This window comes from Bacillus rossius (genome assembly GCF_032445375.1).
Source record: "Bacillus rossius redtenbacheri isolate Brsri chromosome 4 unlocalized genomic scaffold, Brsri_v3 Brsri_v3_scf4_2, whole genome shotgun sequence".
Taxonomy (NCBI): Eukaryota; Metazoa; Arthropoda; class Insecta; order Phasmatodea; family Bacillidae; genus Bacillus; species Bacillus rossius.
In genome coordinates this window covers 7085702-7106814 of record NW_026962011.1, presented here as the reverse complement: position 1 = coordinate 7106814, position 21113 = coordinate 7085702, and the positions used below count along the sequence as shown (strand labels likewise).

Sequence of the window (21113 nt, the reverse complement as noted above, 5' to 3'; positions counted from 1 at the left end):
TTGTGTTTATCATTGTGTTTTGTGTATGTTATTGTTGTTTCTTTATGTAATATTTGTTAAGTGCCTACCTGTTAAAGGCTTTGACTGTTGGTAGGCACTCAAATAATAATAATAATAAATAAATATATATATATATATATATGTATGTAATTGTTGGGACATTCAAATTTGGTGCAATTTTTAAATTTTTGATTATGTAATAATTTTTTGTTAAGGTGTAATATGTATTGTTTTAAATAATCCGGGGCGCCCTCTTTAACTTTGTTCATTACTAAGATTTTTATTGTCAGGTTTGAATACTACGAACACAAATTTCCTTAATAATAAAACAGGGAACCTATAGACCAAGCTACTTGTGTAGTGTTAATTTATTTATGATATACCTTCTTCCCTTAAAAGATCCACCAGCTTCCAAGTTGCTTGTGTCAGGGAGTTCCAAATTATCTTTTTCTCTACCTCGTGCCACCTCTGGTCAATAACTTTATTTCTCTTATTTTTTTTTACCCAGCAAGTTTCCAAGGTTCTTTTTAATTAATTTAAAATAATTTAATTTTGAGGCATGAGGGGCGTAACAGTAATTGTTCTACAATAGACCTCTTTACTAAATTGTTATGTGCACAACGCATATTAATTTCTTGTGCTGAATTGCCCATGAAATAAATTTGCTGGAATTTGTAGTTGCTATCTGACACTGGTAACAGTGAACCGGCTCTGTGATATATTTGGCCTTGTATCTGTAAATTAAAAAAAAAATATTTTTTTGCACCAAACACTATAAAATAAAATAAATAATCAATGTGGGGTATAAATTTATGGATTATCAGTGATCAAACTTAAATATTTTTTTTTCTTTAAAATTATAGCTGTCTCCTAATTAGTTGTAACTAATATATATATCATCAAATAATTATATTGTGTTTCAAAATAATAAATATGTTGCTAAAAATGAATCAACAAATAATATGATGACTAAGTGATGATTATGATTAGTGACACATCTTAACATAGGTGACAGAACATATTGTTCGCTAAAATAATTGATATAATACATACCTTGAAAGTTGGCATAAAATTTTCCCGAACTACATTTGTTGAACCAAATGAAGTCATTTGAAAGCAATTGTTATATTGTTGAATATTTGTTAAAAAGTGTATGGAATCTGTTCCTATTCCTGAAACCAATGAGTACAATGGCTCTGGTGGTGGTTCCAATGGTATCAATTTCACTTTACCATTTGTGCAACACAATCCATTAGCTTCGTTTTTATATTTCAATGCCTTACAATGTGAGCAAACCGAGTTCATGGAACCAATAACAACACATTGGTAGTTACTGTAGTCAATTGACACATCGTACCTGAAAGCAGCTCGATTCAAACTTGCGCGATTATTAGTTGAATGTCGCGCTTGCGCTTCACGCGTTTGTGATATCCGAATTCTTTCACGTTCATTTCGGCCGTTATGTTCTTGTGCAGCATGATTAGATCGGTAATTAGCTTGGTTTGTAGCATTTCGGGTTCTTCTACCTAAATTGCTTCGTCTAATAGGAGGCATATCTATATTATAGATTATTTTGTCACATGCAATAATTAGCGATTATAGGTAAATAAACACTGCACAAAATACTATATAGGTTAAGAATTTGTTTCGTGTATCAGTTGACAAAAGCAAACTCATTAGGTTGGGTAACCTAAAATCCAAGAAAAAAAAACACTGACATTGACAGTTTGTTGTTGTTTCATTTATTTAAAAATTTGATATGACTTGGAGTCAAATCCTTCAAGCCGTATTTAAAATAGGGAAATGAAATAATAAAAACTTAAACTTATGAAACACTTTTGGTAACGCTGGTTTTGTTGGACTGATGTAATGACTTGAAAACTGATGCATTTTAAAGTAAAACAAATGAAATAATATCGCGAAGCCGACCAAATTGAACTATTCGATTTCGGTTTATTTTATGTTTTTTTTTATCTGTGCTCCAACGCACACTGTTTTGATAGATTTGATTGAACTTTGTACAGAGGTAATAAAGTGCAAATTGACTCTTTGACGTTAGGAACATACCTACATTGTTTAAACAACAATGAGTGCTCGTTTTAGTTAGAAAACGTTTGTATGGGAAAAAGAAAAGGGCTCGGTTTTAGGGTTTTTCCGGCAATTATTCGAATTTTTCTCGCGGTAAAAACCATCTTTGAACTTCAACGAACATTTAAAAAAAAAATTGGCCAAATTGGTCCAGGCGTTGTTGAGTTATGCGCTTACCAACACATTTTGCGATTCATTTTTATATATTATATATATATATATATATATATATATATATATATTCGCTTCATAGTAGCCTATAGTACCGATAAATTTAATTCATGATGTCTAACATAAAATAAATCAGCACTAAAAACACACAGAACATTAATAAAATCGTGTGTCTATTTTATTCTGGTGTTGTTTGTCCTCAAACTTACAGACTTACTTACGCATTTCTGCGACCAATACCTTCTCCCTTTCTCGTATGAGAGCTCATTATTTTCTTCTTTTTTTATGATAGAGACAGACAATTTTCAATTCTCAATTTTATATACATCATCGCAAGAAATAATGTTGTTTGTTTTAGCACTAAATAATTTAGAATTCCTTTTATTTAAATATTTTTTCTTTTAAATTTATTTAAAGAACTGTATTTATTTGTTAGAGTTGCTAAAAAAAATGAAAAATTCAAGTTAAAAAACTTTAGATTAAATTCCCTTAGGATCCTGAAAATATGTATTCCCGATTTTTACTTTGTTACAGGTTCTTCGAACAAGTTTTGAAATTCTGCAACTTTCAGCTGAAGAAACTGGACTACTACGGAAGCTTATTTTCAACAAAAATGGTGCTGGGTCAGATCTTCTCCAAGACTCTACAGTAGCAGAAATATAGTCACTGGACGAACATATAGACGCAGTATGCACCCTATGGATTCGCGAAGCAATAACCGTGTGAGACAACGATTGAAAAGGGCAACGCTGTGTGAGGGTTGATTTCCTGGACATAACCGGCTCTGTGAAGCAAGTGTGATAAGTTTTTCGTAGAGCAGACCAGTGACGATTTGCATTTTCGTAGATTAGACGGGAGCATATGGGTTTATAAAATACAGGGAAGGAAAAAAATAAGTTAGTCGTAAATTGAACAGGAGCAGATGAGTTTGCCGTGGACTGGACAGGAGCAGACGAGTTTGCCTTAGCCTGAACAGGAGCAGACGAGTTTGCCTTAGACTGAACAGGAGCAGACGAGTTTGCCATGGACTGGACAGGAGCAGATGGGTTTGTGATAGACAGTAGAGGAGGAGACGAGTTTGCCATGGACTGTACAGGTGCAGTTGAGTTTGCCGCGGACTGAACAGGAGCAGACGAGTTTGCCGTGGACTGGACAGGAGCAGACGAGTTTTCCGTGGACTGTACAGGCGCAGTTGAGTTTGCCGCGGACTGAACAGGAGCAGACGAGTTTGCCGTGGACTGGACAGGCGCAGTTGAGTTTGCCGCGGACTGGACAGGAGCAGATGAGCTTGCCTTAGCCTGAACAGGAGCAGACGAGTTTGCCGTGGACTGGACCGGAGCAGATGGGTTTGTGATAGACAGTAGAGTAGCAGACGAGTTTGCCGTGGACTGGACAGGAGCAGACGGGTTTGTGATAGACAGTAGAGGAGCAGACGAGTTTGCCGTGAACTGGACAGGAGCAGACGGGTTTGTGATAGACAGTAGAGGAGCAGACGAGTTTGCCGCGGACTGGACAGGAGCAGGCGGGTTTGTGGTAGACAGCCAAGGAGCAGACGAGTTTGCCGCGGACTGGACAGGAGCAGGCGGGTTTGTGGTAGACAGCCAAGGAGCAGACGAGTTTGCCGCGGACTGGACAGGAGCAGGCGGGTTTGTGGTAGACAGCCAAGGAGCAGACGAGTTTGCCGCGGACTGGACAGGAGCAGGCGGGTTTGTGGTAGACAGCGAGGAGCAGATGAGTCCGGGGTAGCCTGTATGGGGGCAGGAGCGTGAAGATGTGGTCGAGGGAGAAGGTACTGGGCTGGGTCACGGACGCCGTCTCCTCTGCCACGAACAGCTCGGTCGACCGGCCGCTGCCGTCGCGCGACGAGCTGCTCGCGCTGTTCAACATCACCGACGAGGAGATCTCGTACCTGTACAAGCTGTACAACGCCTCGTCGCCGGCGGGCTCGGGGCCGGACGTGGACGCGGAGTCGCGCGCGGAGTGCTACTGTGGCGGCTGGGCACGCGACATGGCGGACGCGTACCGCCGCGCGCACGGCTACGTCAGCCTCGCCGTCTGCCTGTTCGGCACGGTCGCCAACCTGCTCAACGTGGCCGTGCTCACGCGCAAGGACATGCGCAAAGCGCCCATCAACCGCCTGCTCACGTGGCTCGCCGTCGCTGACGTGCTCGTCATGGTGGAGTACGTGCCGTTCGCCTGCTACGCCTACCTGGTGCTGCCCGAGCGGGTCGACTTCCCGTACGGCTGGGCCGTGTTCGTGCTGTTCCACGGCCACTTCTCGCAGGTCATGCACACCATCTCCATCTGCCTGACGCAGGCGCTCGCCGTCTGGAAGTACATCGCCATCAGGTCAGCATCCCTCTGGTCTCTACCCCTGGCGCTAAAACCACGCACCTGGTCCAACAATTGTGATTTCATACCATTTGCAGGGTCAGTCTGAATTCAGCATCACGACTAAATAAGTCGACAACATAAACGCATTATGGTCTAAAGTGCTTCCCGAGGCTGCTATACGTTTTTTTTTTAGATGGAACTGGACTGTATTTTTACCGTAAACAGAGAGTGTGTTTAAGACGATTGGTGCATGGTAAAAAATGGTCACATGCCCGAAAACAATGAATTTTGTATCATATGATCACTAAAGAGTCTAGATGCCTATGTGGGTGACCGTTACTATGTAGGGAGGTCAGGAGCTTAGTTCCAGCTCGTCAGTGGCGAGACGGCCTTCAGACGGGAAGGGTGTCGCTGGCGGTCGCTCTGCGGCCTGCCATCTAGGAGGGACTAACAGAACCTCGAAGGTTGTATCTCGCTCTCCCTCTAACACACAGCCGATACAGTTCTATCGTGCCCAGAGGAGGGGAAGGTTTATCAGGTTTCTCTTTCACTCATCCTTCGCCATGGGGAGGCGGAATGGATTATTTTTTGTCCGCAACTGCGCACGTCATGTGGCTGAGAGCTAACCTCTGCCACTCCCGCACATCTTCTCACTCAACTCGCTCGTTCTCTCATACTATTTCAATAAATCTTTTCAAATCTTCAACATCAATACTTTAAAACATTGTGCTTCCTACGGATTAATTATATTCCATGCACGTGCCCGAATCAGCTGCAAAAAAATAAAACAGGTAGTCAATTTTTTTCTTAAAAAACCTTCCGAAAAACTGTGTGTTAAAAAACATTCTGAAAGCACATTTTTCTAGATAAATGGAAATTCTAAATCACCTATGCCACAAGGAAACATTGTACTTTAATATTATGTAAAGAAAACACCTCTTAGTTTAATAGTTATGTAAAGGTGGTGTGATATGTTTTAGATGTCGCACCATCTTATCATCCATGTAGAAGAATTACCAGAAAAGCTAACAAGACTATTGCCATGGAAATGTAAATATGGTTAAGGAAATATTTTTCAAATGTTTGTAAACAGTTAACAACATATAAAAATCTTATAACTGTAAAATTAAAATACAAACAACCCTATAGCAAATTTAATTTCAATGTGAAAAAGTCTACAATAATGTTTACAAGAAACGAAGTTGCAATAGCAATACAAAAATATCGCTAAAAATGACATTCTCTATATTTGGAATACAATAAATACCTTAAGCCCTTCATAATTGCTGCGATATTCACAATAAATGCTTTTCGTAAATATAGTACATAGTTAAAAAAAAAACATCGTAAATAAAATATGAACATACATATTATGGTGAAGGAAAGTGGACACTATCACACTGAAAAATCTTAGAGGGTAGTTTTCCTCATCTTATTTCTTTCTTTGCGTTTTTGGTCTTGTTAGTTAAAATATTTCATGTTCAAATACTTGATACGCATATACGTTCTTGTCCTGACAAAACAGTAGGGTATATAACTTCTTCTGGATATTTATTTTCAGTTGTTCCGCATATAATTATAGTCAGTGATTCAAAAATCCGCTCTTTTTTGCACAAATTGTTGCCATGAACATTATCAAAACACATTTCAGCGATCTTTATTAATTCAAAAAATTCATTAGTGGGACATTTTAAGTTACCCTTTGATTGTACATGTATCCAGCTATCGTCCTCCGAATTGAAATCCGTAGTGCCAAGGTCAGGATATTTATTTCTGAAACGGTGGGCTATATAGCCAGAAACATATTTCAGCCCTTCAAGAGAAATTTCGTCACTTGAAAGGGGCCTGGCCTTTAAATCTAAGTCTATTTCTTCCATGTCAGCAAGATCTATTTCATTTAAAGGTGATTTCTCTTGAAATGTCTTTGTAAAATGCATTTCCTTGCACAAAAGTAGTTCTGTACTTTCATTCTGATAAGCACTGCCCTGTTCCATTTCATTTGACGAAAAATCACTTACCAAACACATTTCGTCTGTCTTCTCATCCGTGTTTTTCCGTTCAGCAAAAACTGCTGCAGAATGTTTTCACAACATGTAGTTTATAATTCTGTATTTAAAGTCAATGGGCGACAGATGCGTATTTTGATGTCCCATACCTCTAATATACGAAGAAAAAAAACACTCTAACAATCTTGGTTCAGTTTAAATGTTAACAAATATTTAGGTTAACAGGTCCTATACATATTTTCTAGTGTTTTACTGACTGAGTTATACAGGACATTAATTAAATTGATCGCTGATATTTATACTTTTAAACTAAATTTTGTATTTATCATTTTATGTGAACTCCAATGCGTTAAAAAGTGTAACGCAACACTACACACAGCTAGTGATTTCTAATGCACTGCCCTATGCACATTAGTTAACAAAAAAAATATTAATTACTGATAAATAATACATAGATGTCGTGATACAAGTAACACATGCTTATCTGATATTTATCTCAATTAGAATATGAAAGAGGAAGACAAAATAATTAACTGATTTTAAGACTAATTTATTACTTACATACGAATAAACAAATACCACGTATCCCTCAAAACAGTAATTCCATTTGACCAAAATATCACTCCGATTTTTTTTAACTATCATTGCCAGGTACATGGGCACGACTTCGCAAATGTCAATGCTTCACGTAGAGTTCAAAAATGGATTTACGGTTCGAAAAATTCACTAACTCATAAATTAAATCAATTGTCCGATAAAACATAAGACCTATAGACTCAAGACCACTAAGATAGTTGTGCATTGTATTTTCATATGATCGTGCCATTAATAATACTGAGAGGCTAATTAATTTAGTAAATATAATATTTAGTAGCGGCTGGTTTTAGTTTATCCCAGCAACATCAACAAAGTCATAATATCAATCTGCAATGTTAAAAAGTTGCAGGGCGTCAGTACAGCGTTAGTGATAGAGTAATAACAAAATGGCCATACCTGGACTAATGATATCTTCTGACGTTAATAACTTTAAAATCGCGTATTCCCGTTCGCAACATAACATACCATCAGCAGTCTGATGATAACCTTTTTATACATACTATTATTACCGCACACGTAACATAACTTATGGTAGGCCCGCATCAGGAACGTCCTGACGCGGAGCTACACGCACCAAAACGGCCAAAACCAAGCTTCTTTTTAGTAGCGTAACTTTTACAACAATAGGCTCGAGGCACTTGTTGAAAGTTCCGCCGAAACCTCGGGCAATTTCTGGCCGTGAAAAACGTAATACCAAAAGCCGCAATTACTTAATAATTACATACAGAAAAGCCCAAACGTCTGTAAATATGTCAGAAATATAGTTCAAAACTTAAAATAAAGTAAACATATTAATTATATAACGTAGCACAGAATAATAAAACTGTAAACAAACATTTGAAGTATTAAGGTTTCAGTTTTCTGTGCAATGTAATATTACAAAAGGACATTTGTAATTAGTATGCCCGACATTCTGGCATCGCTAGCTAACATTTCCAATTTTTATTTCATTTCATATAACTGGAATAGCCTAGTGTTGATTTGATGTTCTAAATAAATTTTAATAAATATAAAATCTATTTTTTTGGTTAAATTTAGATTTGTCATTCTAGTGTGCATATAGCATACCCTAACTAACCGGAATACACAATTGATGTTCTATGCTGTCAAAACATATTAATCTGGAGGGTAAAAATTTATTCATATGAGTAAACAACCACCACAAAGAATAATCACCGTGTCAGTATTCAACTTCAAGTCAAAACATAACCGCTAAAAAGAATTTCGCTGTACGAATTTTTCTGTACAGAGACAATTTCCTTGCTTGAGCGAAGATAGACTCCACTATGAAGAGCGACCTTGACAGACCCTTCGTTTCTTCGGCCTCCTCTCTCGTCCTCCCTCTACGCCCCATTATTCCCCCTCCCCAGCCGGCCCGGAGCTCCGCCGGACTACCTGGTTCCGACAAGCGCCGCCCCTCAGCACCACGTCGCGGGGACATTCTTCCCGGCAGCGAGAGTTTTACACGCAGAACTAGAACTGTCACTCCAGAGGGTGTGTTTTCAGTCGGATCGTATCAAAAACAAAAGGATATGAAAATATACACATAACTCAATAGTGTTCTGCCAATTATGATTTCATTTTCATTTAAATTTATTCTTTAAATCGCTCCTGAAGTAGTCCAGCAATGATCAATGGAAATTGTCAATATTAAACTGTCATTTTGACGATGAAAAAAAAAAATCTTACTTTTATAGGTGCAGAAACCTATTCGTACACTCGTTTCTTGAACTATACTTAAGTTTAACATAATTATGTGTTTTCTAAATAGTTCTGGCTTGGAATAAAAACAAATGCATTTAAAATGACATAACTCAGTAAAAAAAGTTTATTAAAAAAGATCCTAGGTATATTATGTCTTAAAAAGAAGCATCAAAAATAAATATGTACAGTTAAATTAGTTTTGTCGTAATATTTTCCATGTACCAATCGCCTTAAGATGGAGCACTGAGCGTCTGGATTATGTTTAATTTAATGAAGTTTTACAACCACTTCTAATTTTGTCGTTGTCGCAAATTTATTTCATTGAAAGAATCGGAGGTAACTCCTTTATTTTTCACATATTTTGGTTACGCGTTAGTACCCCAAATTATATATATATATATATTTATATATAAACTAGATGAAAATATTTTATGATACTGTAAACCTATTAGGTTCATCTCAAAGTCTTGTTTCATCTATTTACAATCACTTGATTACGATAATTTTTTTTAAAGCTCACCATTTTTGCACTTGATAAACTTTCACACGGTGATAGAAAATAATATTTATTTAATTTAAAAATATTCGCCATTTTTTTTTTCTGGTCTTGCGTTTTTTCAAGAACGACTGACTCTCTTATGCGTTGATTGCGTGTTGCTTTACTTGCGTGGTTCAATAAACCCAACCCTCGGTGCAATATCATGGGTGTGGAAAGTCCCGCAAGTGGTGATAATTTCTAAGGCTTTTCACGCCTTTCTTATTATAAGTGAATGACAATTTAAAAAATAAATTAAAATCGACCTATTGTGTGGTTCCGGCACGAGGTGAGGTGAGGTGAGATGGGGTGTGGAGCAGTGGTTGATGTGTACTTAGGGGGGGAGAGGAACTCAGGGGCCCACGGCATGTGCTGCCGGCAGGTTCCCGCACGAGAACTCCGTGCTGTGCTCGGACGCGCGCTGCCGCCTCGCCGTGCTGGTGAGCTACACGCTGCCGCTGCTCGTGTGCAGCCCGTCCTTCTTCGTGTTCTCGGTGCGCGAGACGCGCATCAGGGAGGGCCGCGAGGTGGTGGTGCTGTACCACGTGGCGCTGAGCCGCGCCGCGCGCCAGGGCGACGAGCTGCTCTACACCGCCAACTTCTGGACCTACAGCGTGGTCGTGAAGCTGCTGCCGTGCTGCGTGCTCGCCTACCTCAGCTGCTGGCTCGTGTCGGCGCTGCACAGCTTCAACCGGCGCAAGCACGACCGCGCCCGTCAGTACACCCCCTCCCTCCCTCGCTCGCGGCACTTTTCATTTCAGAGTCACATTCATTCCACAATCTCGGTAACACCTAGGCAACACGTGACCGGACGCACCAAACGATAACGCGTTTCAAATTCAAGGCAAGGAAGTTATTAGCGCATTTAGTTTGCTAGCGGCAAACGGATGCGGGTTTCGCCAAGGAGAAGGACATGAAGTTGCAAGACCTTTACTGCATGCATTACTACGTGGCGGACATATTACACAAACTCGCTGTTTGGGAATCGATGACCTGCCTCATATGATTTTATATTATAAAAAATTGAATATACTACTTTTTTTTTTAATTCCCTTAGGGCAGGGGTCGGCAACCTGCGGCTCGCGAGCCACATGCGGCTCTTTGGATGTGAAGCTGCGGCTCTTTAGTTCCATACGCAAATATTATTTATTTTATTAAAAAAAAAACATTTAAATATCGTTCTAAATCGATGAACGAGGATTAGGCACCATTTCTATCTCTCAGCCACTTGTACTCGCCATTCCCCGCACCCCTCCCCCGTGACACGCGTCGTCACTGTCGTCAGTCCGGCGGAAGCTCTCGAATGACGTCGTCGTCGGATGTTTCTATGTAGGTTTGAATTAGCTTTCGACGCAAGACAGTTTGGCGTCTTCACCAGTGCTTTGGCTGTGACGTATAGTTTGTTGTTTCAAGTAGAAGAGTTACAAGCGAATTATCTTCTCAAAGGTATGTATGTACATACCTATATATAATAATAAAAAAACCGAAGTAAAGGTTAGAAAAAATAAATATTTTCGCAGAAGATATTCAGAGCGGTAAATTACTTCATTTTCAATTTCTAAAGCAATATCGCGATAAAACCAGTGCAACTGTTGACACGAATTACTTCATCACAGTTATAAAAAAATTAAAGATGAATTTGCTGACAGATTTCAGCAATTCAAAACCAACGAAACCACTCTAGCATTCATAGTAAATCCTCTCAACACAAATAGTAACGAAATTCACATTGAGCCATTTGGAGTTGATACTGGATCTCTATAAATTGAAATTGATCGATTTAAAAAGTAAAGCTTTGTGGAGTGGAAAATTTACAGAATTGAAAAGCAAGTTGGAAGAGTTGGAGGTCCAGAAATGTATGTACGTAACGCAACAAAAGTGGACAGCTTTAAAAGAAATGCCGCGAGTTGAGGCACTTATATTCGACGCATGGAATAGTCTTCCAGATTGCTACAGTAAGATGAAGTTGGCATATGGAATGCTGACTATCTTTGGATTGACATATTCGTGCGAGCAAGCGTTCTCTTGCATTAATATATAATTAAAAGTAAACTAAGAAGCCAACTAACAAATGAAAATTTAGAGTCGTGTTTGAAACTTAAAACAACAAGTTATGAGCCAAATTTATCCAAACTTTCTAAAACCATGCAAAGCCAACGCTCCCATTGAATTTGTTTGTTCAAATGTATATTATTGGTTTTTTTTGTACAAGTTACATTTTTTAGTAAAATTTAAATTTTCTACTTGAATAACCATGCAAAGCCATCGCTCCAATTGAATTTGCTTGCTCAATTGTTTGTTATTGAAGTACAAGTTAGTGTTGTAAGTAAATATATAATGGTTTTAACTTCTTACTTAAATAATAAGTGATTATCTAATAATACCATATATATATTAAATAATTTGTTGTGAAAAAACACTACTTATATATGTATAAGTAAATATTTTTCTTATGAATCAATAGATTAGTTTTTCATAAAAAAGCTTTATTTATGCAAGTACTAGCCTATTTATTGTTGGCAAGAAAAATATTTGTGGCTCTTTAAAAATTTTGAAATTTTGTAAATTGTATTTTTTGTCTCTTCCGACTCAAAAGGTCGCCGACCCCTGCCTTAGGGGATGCAATTTCATAATTGCATGTAGTCACTATCCGTCCCATAAATTATCTATATGCAAAAAAAAATCATATCGATCCGTTGCTCCGTTGCTTGTTTGAAATGACAAACAGACAAAACACACTTTCGTATTTATATTATTGACGTGACAACGTCTAATAAATCGATGAACGCCATCGATTAACGCCGGCTGCACGCACGAAAAAGTGTCCTTTAACGCACATTGTCCCACTACGGATGTGTCCCGTTACGCTCATTGTACGCATGCGCCGTATCTCTCTTCCACTCGATTGGAACAACAAACGATTTGACTTTTCAATCATGTTTTCATCGTTTGAATTATAAATATTATATCATTTAACGATCGTCCACCGATTTTCAGCACAATCGGTACGGTTATTTAAAAGTAATGTTGAATTTTCAAATACGTTTTTAACGAACACTTGTGTTTTACAGTTACACATAATAGTTCAAATTACAAACGGGATATTTTGCACAATGTTTTAAAAAATATTGTAACACATTATAAATAAGTTTGGTGTATTTGGGATGCGTATCTATACAAATATTATAAAGCTGAAGAGTTTGTTTGTTTGATTGTTTGAACGCGCTAATCTCAGGAACCACTGGTCCGATTTGAAAAATTATTTCAGTGTTGGATAGTACATTTATCGAGGAAAGCTATAGGCTATATTATATTATCAATAACATTAGGGATCCTTACTAACAGTCCAATTTAGAATCAAATGCGTTGGAGGGGGTTAGATAATACATGCAGTACACGTACGAAGTGTGTGCTGACAATGCCGCAGGCGCTAGATTGCCAATTAACATTGTTGCCACGCACTAGATGCCTTATCATTCTTAATTTTCCCATACAAGTAAAAAACACCCGTGTGATATTAACAACGAAGCAACCAGTACCCTCATAATAGTTAAATTAGTATTTAAATACTTTTTATCACTTTAAATCGCAAACCTAAACTATTGTTTTTTTTCCTCTCTGTGTTTAATTTGATTTTTTATTGCCCTTTTTTTCAAGTATATATATTTTACAGACTTGAAACTTCACAGTAATGTTCCTTATGTTACGCAGGATGACATTTTCCGAAAATTAGATCCCATGGGTGGTTAAAACCAGGCAACAGTGGGTACTTTGTCTGCATGAGAACAGGATTTTGCATTGTTCATGCCTTCTGCGTCTCCATGGCAACGGGCATCGCGCGGCAGTGGCGTACCCACAAGGAGGGGCATGTATAATGAGCGACGCAAGAGTGATCTGCCTGTAGACTGCCGTAGCGAAGTACGGGTACATCAGTTGTACGTTGCGTGCACGAGTCGGGAAACCATCGGTGCTATTCATTTTCTCTCCGGTACATTATACAGCATTGTGATAAATTTTCACTGAATTTTTTTTATTTACCATTACTGTAAATGGGAGATGTGGCTTAATATTTTTCCATTAGTATAGCCGTGCGAAGCCGGGTCGGGCAGCTAGTTTGTTATAAAATCGTATTATAAAAACGAAATAATATTATTCCCCTACGGTGCTGTTATCTACGATGACGGACGCGAACCGAACGAGTCGTGCTCTCTATCAGCTGGCGCGGGAACCAGGCACTCGTTAATACATATTTTCCTTTGTTTATCGCGAGGGGCGTTATTATTAATGAATTGTAAATAAAATTTCGTGCCCTGGGCCACAATTGCATATCATTTTGAGCACTGGAAGACATAAAAATGTAAAATATTCTCGACGAATTTTAATCTGTGGGTTTGATTACTTATAACAACAACAATTTCGGCAATAAATGTTAATTATTCTTGCATTTTAAAAATCTGATTACTAGTATAATTTCAAGTATTTATTCTTTTATTATTAAAAAAGTAGCATCTGTCGGTGAGTGCAGTAATAATAGGTTATGTTAGATATTTCATTACAGTTTATGTATATGAAAACTTGTTCATAATTATATTTAAACGAAAAGTTAATGTGGTTTTCATTGCTTATTACAACAATTTCGGCTATAAAGGTTAATTATTCTTGCATTTTAAAAATCTGATTACTAGTAGAATTTCAAGTATTTATTCTTTTATTATTAAAAAAGTAGCATCTGTGGGCCAGTGCAGTAATAATAGGTTATGTTACAATTGTCTAAAAAATTATGGTGATTCATATAATTGATAGATATTTGATTACAGTTTATTTATATGAAAACGTGTTCATAATTATATTTAAACTTTATAGCTAAACGCCAGTTTTTAAAATTAATTACAAGTCATCTACATGTGACTGTTTCGTTGACTGTTTATAAAGTGAAGTGAAAAGTTAATGTGGTTTTCATTGCTTATTACAACAACAATTTCGGCAATAAAGGTTAATTATTCTTGCATTTTAAAAATCTGATTACTAGTATAATTTCAAGTATATATTATTTTATTATTAAATAAAAATGATTCAATTTTATTCATAAAAGTATGCAATCATTTCATCAATGTTTTGTTATGACGTTGTCACGTTAAACTATCGTCCGTAAACCAACTTTATATACAACCAAATTTTTTTATTATTTAAGTAGGGATTTGTTGACTTATTTTTACGTTGTGAAGTTAAAGCGTGACGCCTTGTCTACCACTTAACCACAGTCACATTGTCAAATTAAATGTAATGTTATAACAAAACAAACATACGTAACTAAGCTAACCTAAATTAATGTTAATAAAGCAGAACATGATTAACAACTTACAAAATACAATATAAACTAATTGATCAAACAAATTATTAGCATTTTAGAATATGATAGTAATCAGCTACTAAATTGATTCATACTTTTTAGTTCCCCGTAGATGGGTTACAGTTTTTTTCTTTCAATTTTTATTTTATTTTAAACTTTTACGTTTTGACCTTTGATGCGACAACAAAAATTTTTTTGTTATTGACACGACTGCAATATCAATTGTTACGAGACCGACCAGTTCGGGTAGATACATCATTGGCTTTCACTTTTTTTTATATAAAATTTTTTTTGGACTTGATTAGTAATAATAACGTTCGCAGGCTTTCAATGGCCACTGTCTGAAGTGGCTTGGCTTCTGGGTTGCAGCCGCGTCCTTGGCGAATAGTTCACCGACGTTTCGGTCGACATTGCAGTCGCCATCATCAGGGAGCAGTTACCTACTGATGATGGTTGACTGCAATGTCGACCGAAACGTCGGTGGATTATTCGTCGAGGACGCGGCTGCAACCCAGAAGCCAAGCTACTTAATTAGTAATAAACAGTGGCGTAGCAAGCGGGTGGCAGGGATGGCCCCCGCCAGGGGCGCCGGTGCAGGAGGGGGCGCCGCCGCGACGGTTTCGTGTTATTGGACCCTCCCCCCCTCTCTTTTAATCCAAGAGGGGGCGCCATTTTCAATTCTGGCCAGGGGCGCCAGTCACCTTAGCTACGCCACTGGTAATAAACAAGACGTTCATGATAAAACAATTGCTGAATGTAGGTGAGTGTGTCGAGGGAGGGCTGAGGGAGGGCGCTTGTGCCGCAGGGAGCAGCGAGGCCGGCGCCGCGGAGCCGTGCAGCGCGGACCAGCTGCAGCTGCACAAGAGCGAGCTGCGCAGCCACCGCACGGTGCGCATGCTGGTGGCCGTGCTGCTGCTGTTCCTGCTCACCGAGCTGCCGCAGGGCGTGCTGGGGCTGCTGAGCGGCGCGCTGGGCCGCTGCTTCTTCCACAACTGCTACCACCGCTTCGGCGAGCTCATGGACGTGCTGGCGCTGCTCAACGGCGCCGTCAGCTTCCTGCTCTACTGCCTCATGAGCCGCCAGTTCCGGCGCGCCTTCGGCCAGCTGTTCCGCGCGAGGCGGCGCGCGCTCAAGTGGGGCGCCGTGTCGCAGACCGAGGTGCACAGCACCTACGTCTGATGGTGCGCGCTGCTCAAGTGGGGCGCCGTGTCGCAGACCGAGGTGCACAGCACCTACGTCTGATCTCCCCTGCGCGCCGCCACCACCACATTTAGTAAACAAGATCTTCCGGGGAACGATACTTCTGTTACGCCGACGTCACAGATGTGTCCAAGAAACAAACAGTGTATTTCTGCGTCCATCGCGCTCCACCCGACAATCCAACTTAAGTTTAATTGCGTTTCATTATCGTTGCAATGTCTGGCTGCCCCCCCCCCCCTTCCCAGCCATCCCATGGCCACGCCCAGACTCCAACTTAACTCGATGAGTTGCGGGTGGGTGTAGTTTAATGAGCATTTGAGCCCATTCCCGCACACAAATTTTAAAAAAATAAGCGAATGCATAGCAGACCAATGCACACTCGATCTGTGCGAAACTTTTAAGTGTTTTTTTTTTGCCGATGAAATTTTTTGACAAAAATTACTTCTGTTGGTAGTGTTAGTAAATGAATATATTAATTGTGATTTTTCCACAAAACTATTTTTTAACTCGTAATTTTTTTAAGGTAATGATAGAGCAAGCAACAATTTTAGTAAACAACATTTAATAACCTAAAAACACTTTTTAGAATATTTTTCATTTATCACGAGTCACTTATCTAAATAATTGTGATGATTATTTTTAAGGTAGAATAACTAGATTCAATTAATACCTGATAATTTCCTGCTACCATATGATAAATAAATGTAAACAGTTCCCAACTCCCCCAAAACGGCACCCTAACTGTGCTCTCATTGGTTGATGCGATATGCGTGCATAACAGAATATATTTATTTTCCTTGTATGCGCTCTTTTATTTTCTGTATTGTTATGAATAATTTGGTTGGAAAATATGGCGGTCAAATATTGCGTGCACGAACATTGTTACTGTTATTTCTTCAATTGAGAATACAGCCGTAGGGTCGAGCCATTTTTTTTTCTTACGAACTTCTCCTCCCGACTTACACTATTGACACGATGAACGAAAGTATATTCACGATTCGCAAAATTCCCCTAGTGCTGCACTTAAATACTTCACAAACACTACATCTAAAGGTTGCCGACTGACTGGACCAACAAACCCCTTCATATTTCTGAAAACATAATACGAATTGCAATTAAAACACATTACACTTGCCTTAAAAAAAGTCTCGTTTTAAACAGTTAAAAATGCTAAAGCGGGTGTTTTTAGGTAAGAAAAAAATTGGTGCTAAGTATAGTAAGTGTAGAGACGAGCAGGAAGATTTTTCATTTAACACTCCAGTGTATAATTTAATTGGCACTGCTGCAAGTCTCGTAGAGGCGCTTTAGCGATGACGAGACTGCAGGCCAGTTCTTGTGCCTGGCACGTAGGGGCGAAGAGGCGCGCGATGCGCGAGTCAGTGTCGCCCTTAGCGACCCCGCGCTTCCAGAGCGCTTGCGCCCAGCACACCTCCGCTTGTATGCCAGTATAACAGTGGGTGACGGGTCGAAGCTATCCCCGCGGATCGAAAACACTGCCGTGGATCACAAAACAATTGAAAACGTATACAAATTTACTGATTTTTTTTTTATGTTCCCACCTAAACACTGTTCAATTTGAGTACATTGTAAGAAACGAAATTTTCCGTCAGGAAGATCTTATATGTGATGGGAAGAAGTTGCACGATTAATACACAGAAACGAAATAGAAAATATAACGATGATAAATATTACTGAATAACTTGGATTGTTCGTTATTTTCCACACCCAATGAAAATGTTAATAAGTTCTCCCAGAGAAACTAAAAATATTTTGAATGCGTTTATTCGTTTTTTTTAACTACGCAATTATTTATTAGTAGTACATGATAAAAAATATCTACAAATCATGTTACTTACTAACAATTATTTGACCTTGATTACCAAACACGTGCGCACTATGTATTTCTAACATCGAACATGTTTCGTAGCAGTGCGTTGGAAGATATACAATGTTTGTTTGTAGCGTTACTATAATAACATCTCGGCCACTATCTTCCAAGTAATGTCCGTGTCGACTGTGTGAAGAAATGTTTGGTGTGTGATCGTGACGCGAATGTTTCTCCGGTCAGCATTCGACTGCTCAAGAAGTCTGCTGCCGAATTTGTGTTATCGTTAAGTTGCCAGTAATGTGTGTCTTAAATCATTATCAAACTGGCGTTACTCTCGTGCTCACCTTCTACGATTTAACAACAGTTTTCCACTCCATAAATCTTACGATTAAAAATTATGTTTAAAATGCAAAGCAAGTAGTTCAACTTACGAACCTGAAGTGCTCAAAAACTCCCTTTTAAAACGTATAGTAACCTTTTTTTTTTACATAAATAAGCGAGTTAACAGAACGTTCCAGAACTAATGTACTCAACCTACAGTCATAAAGGCTGAGAATGATGATGCACCGACCATTTTCTCGAGAAAATAGCGTAGGTGTGAGCGGGCTCCAAAACGTAACTGTCTTACAGTTTGATTTTTAAAAATAGTTGTATGCCAAACTGTCTGTGCTCTGAATGTTTCTTTCTGTACTAACTCCTCTTAACTAACAATTGTGTGTAACCAAATGCCGTTGACTCTGTCAACAAAATTGTAAAATACTGCGGATCTGCATTCGATTGAGCCCCAAAAATAGTCGGTTCTCTTTGGCAGAAATTTAATTTTTGGATCTTGTAAAAATTAGTTTCCACAATAAACTTTCTGTACAACAGAGATTTTCACTTTAGAATTTTTCCTACGCTATTTGACAAGTCTGATCCTGTTTAGTATATTTTTATCAACGAATTCAAATAAACTTGTATTGGAAGTCAAGGAAATGTGTAGTAAAATGTTTTACGTCTTTTCAGTTCCCTGACGAAAATATCTACTTACATTTCCCCATGAAGTCCGTACTAGTGTAACTGTTTATTTAATTAATTTTTAGAAGGAAAAATTGTTAAATCCGTAAGCGAATGTAGGAAAACCTTAATATTTGTTCACTTTCAATTACATTTTCCAAGTATTTTTTCTTGTAACCGTATTATTCAAGACAATATTTCACTTTAATATAACGATAAAAATTTTCTTACACGTACCTATAGCAACTTTAATCTTTCGGTTTCGGCAATGAAGAAAATATTTTTTTTTTTACATTAAGTCAAACTTCAATGACAATAACGAAGTTACGATACATATTAAAAAGAAATAAATTTATAATTACAAAATGGTGGCCAATTTATCAAGAGTACGAAGAGAGAGTATTGTAGAGATCTTGCAATCTTGCTTCCTTTATTAGCAGTTGGGACAGCAAATTTACCTCATCATTCCTGAATGGTGTGGCACAAATGCTCTATTTTGACGAGCTGGGATTCTCCCTGGGTACTGTTGGATCATAACCTACAATCAGGCCACGTATTTGTTGGTAGCGAATATCGGATTCTGCGCTCCATATCTTCAAATCGGTCGACAGTGAAATAGTGACCAAAATGTTTTTTATTCAATATTATATAATCTATTTAATTACATTTTTTTACATCATTTACACAATCACACTAAGTTTTTAAGGAAATTTAACACTCGCAGAGTACTATTCTCTTTATGCTGCGTGCAGAATTATAACTATGTTATGTATGTGATAAAGAAAGAATCATTACAAAATATACGAAAAATTATAAAAATATAATTAAATTTTTACTCGACGTCTCTCGCTAGCGAGGTCGTTGTTGACGGAGAGGGATAATAACAAAGGAATCACCTAGGCCTGTGGCAAGGAGGTTCATCCTGGCTTTTACCTGGCGTGGTTTACAGAAACCACGGTGGTAACGTAAAGCAGGACGGTAGGCCCTACTGTAGATGCCTCTGCAGTGCGAGTGTCCGGCGTCTTACTGCAGCGTGTCGCGTTTGAAGCGGCGAGTAGTCCTCGTGTAGGGCGCGAATGCGGCGAGTGCCGGTGGTTTCCCGTTCCAGGCCTCTAGGGTGCGCCTCGAGCACGCGGGTCCGGGGGTCCCACCCCGTCAAAGGGTCGTGTCCGCCGCCGAGGGCGAGGGAGTGGAGGACGTGGCGCCTCCAGAAGAGCGAGCCCGCGGAATGCCTTTGCCCGAGGTCCGGCGTGCAGCTCTCTGGGCAGTCGGCGGACAACCCGTGGACTAACAACCACGTTCACAATCACATTGTGGCTTCAGCACCGGGACAGTTTTTTTTTTGACAAGTTGGGCACGGGTTTGAATGTCGGTCCAGACACCCTTAATTTTTTTTTCTCCCGTAGATTTCCAGAATCACGCCATGTGACTGCTGAGATGGTCCCTTGCAAAACAGGCCGTTGGTTGATTCGTTCCCTCGTTATCGACGAGAAGTAAAACTAAAAGTTTTTAACAAAAGGGCACGTTGTACGTCTAAATTACAGTGCAGTGAGTGTTTTTTTTTTTATGTTCTTGCATTCCACTGAAATATTTGCGTGCTTCAAATCACTAATAAACTTTTTTATCATTGGCGTATTGTGGGATAACTGAAAACGATACAGTTACTTCTGCGCGTTGCTCTTAACATTTGCCAACTTTTCAATTGGTACGCGTTTCTTTTAAAAAAAATTACAATAGATACGCGATTTTGTTTAAAGTATTATAAATGCAAAGTTGTGTTTTGACGCAGTACACGTCATGAAATTTGATACACTTACTGCATTGATATTAGGGATATGTTTTATAACCTCGACAATGTCACAGCTTCTTCTGTCATGACACGTGCGTGACAGTTTTTCTGGCAAACCAGGTGTTCAGTGCTGGGAGTGATAAATGTTCCACTGGCGAGCGTGGACGCTTTGCTTAGGCCACGCACTCAACACGTGCGCAATCTAATTACTCTTTTTAAATCAATTTACAAAAAAAAATTTATCACCATTCTAAATAAATTAACTATTACGTGAGCAGATGTATGTCTCATCCAGCTAGAGAAGATATTTTCATGTGTTGGCGCTCTGACAAAAATTTCATGTTTTGTTTGGTGGCCACATTAACTCGTGTCTTTTGTTCCGAACAGTTTAGAACAAGCCTGTTCAGTTAAATTTCGTGCTCCCATTTCTAACAATGATACGTAGGCAGGTAAAAGCCCACATGGGCCTGCACCAATGTTAATTGATACACACGTCGAAAGGCTACAAAAAACAG

At 38.8% G+C, this 21113-nt stretch overlaps 1 protein-coding gene across 1 annotated transcript in view; it reads left to right on the top strand.

Annotated features, from left to right (window-relative positions):
- LOC134541930 (G-protein coupled receptor dmsr-1-like) overlaps positions 1-17684 on the top strand; it is a 93276-nt gene extending 75592 nt beyond the window's left edge. The window contains exons 3-5 of the mRNA XM_063385682.1: positions 2794-4608; positions 9818-10149; positions 15591-17684. Of these exons, the coding sequence (XP_063241752.1) occupies positions 4031-4608; positions 9818-10149; positions 15591-15964 (1284 nt within the window). The 5' untranslated portion in view covers positions 2794-4030 and the 3' untranslated portion in view covers positions 15965-17684. The remainder of the gene's footprint in view (positions 1-2793; positions 4609-9817; positions 10150-15590) is intronic.
- Positions 17685-21113: the final 3429 nt, after the last annotated feature.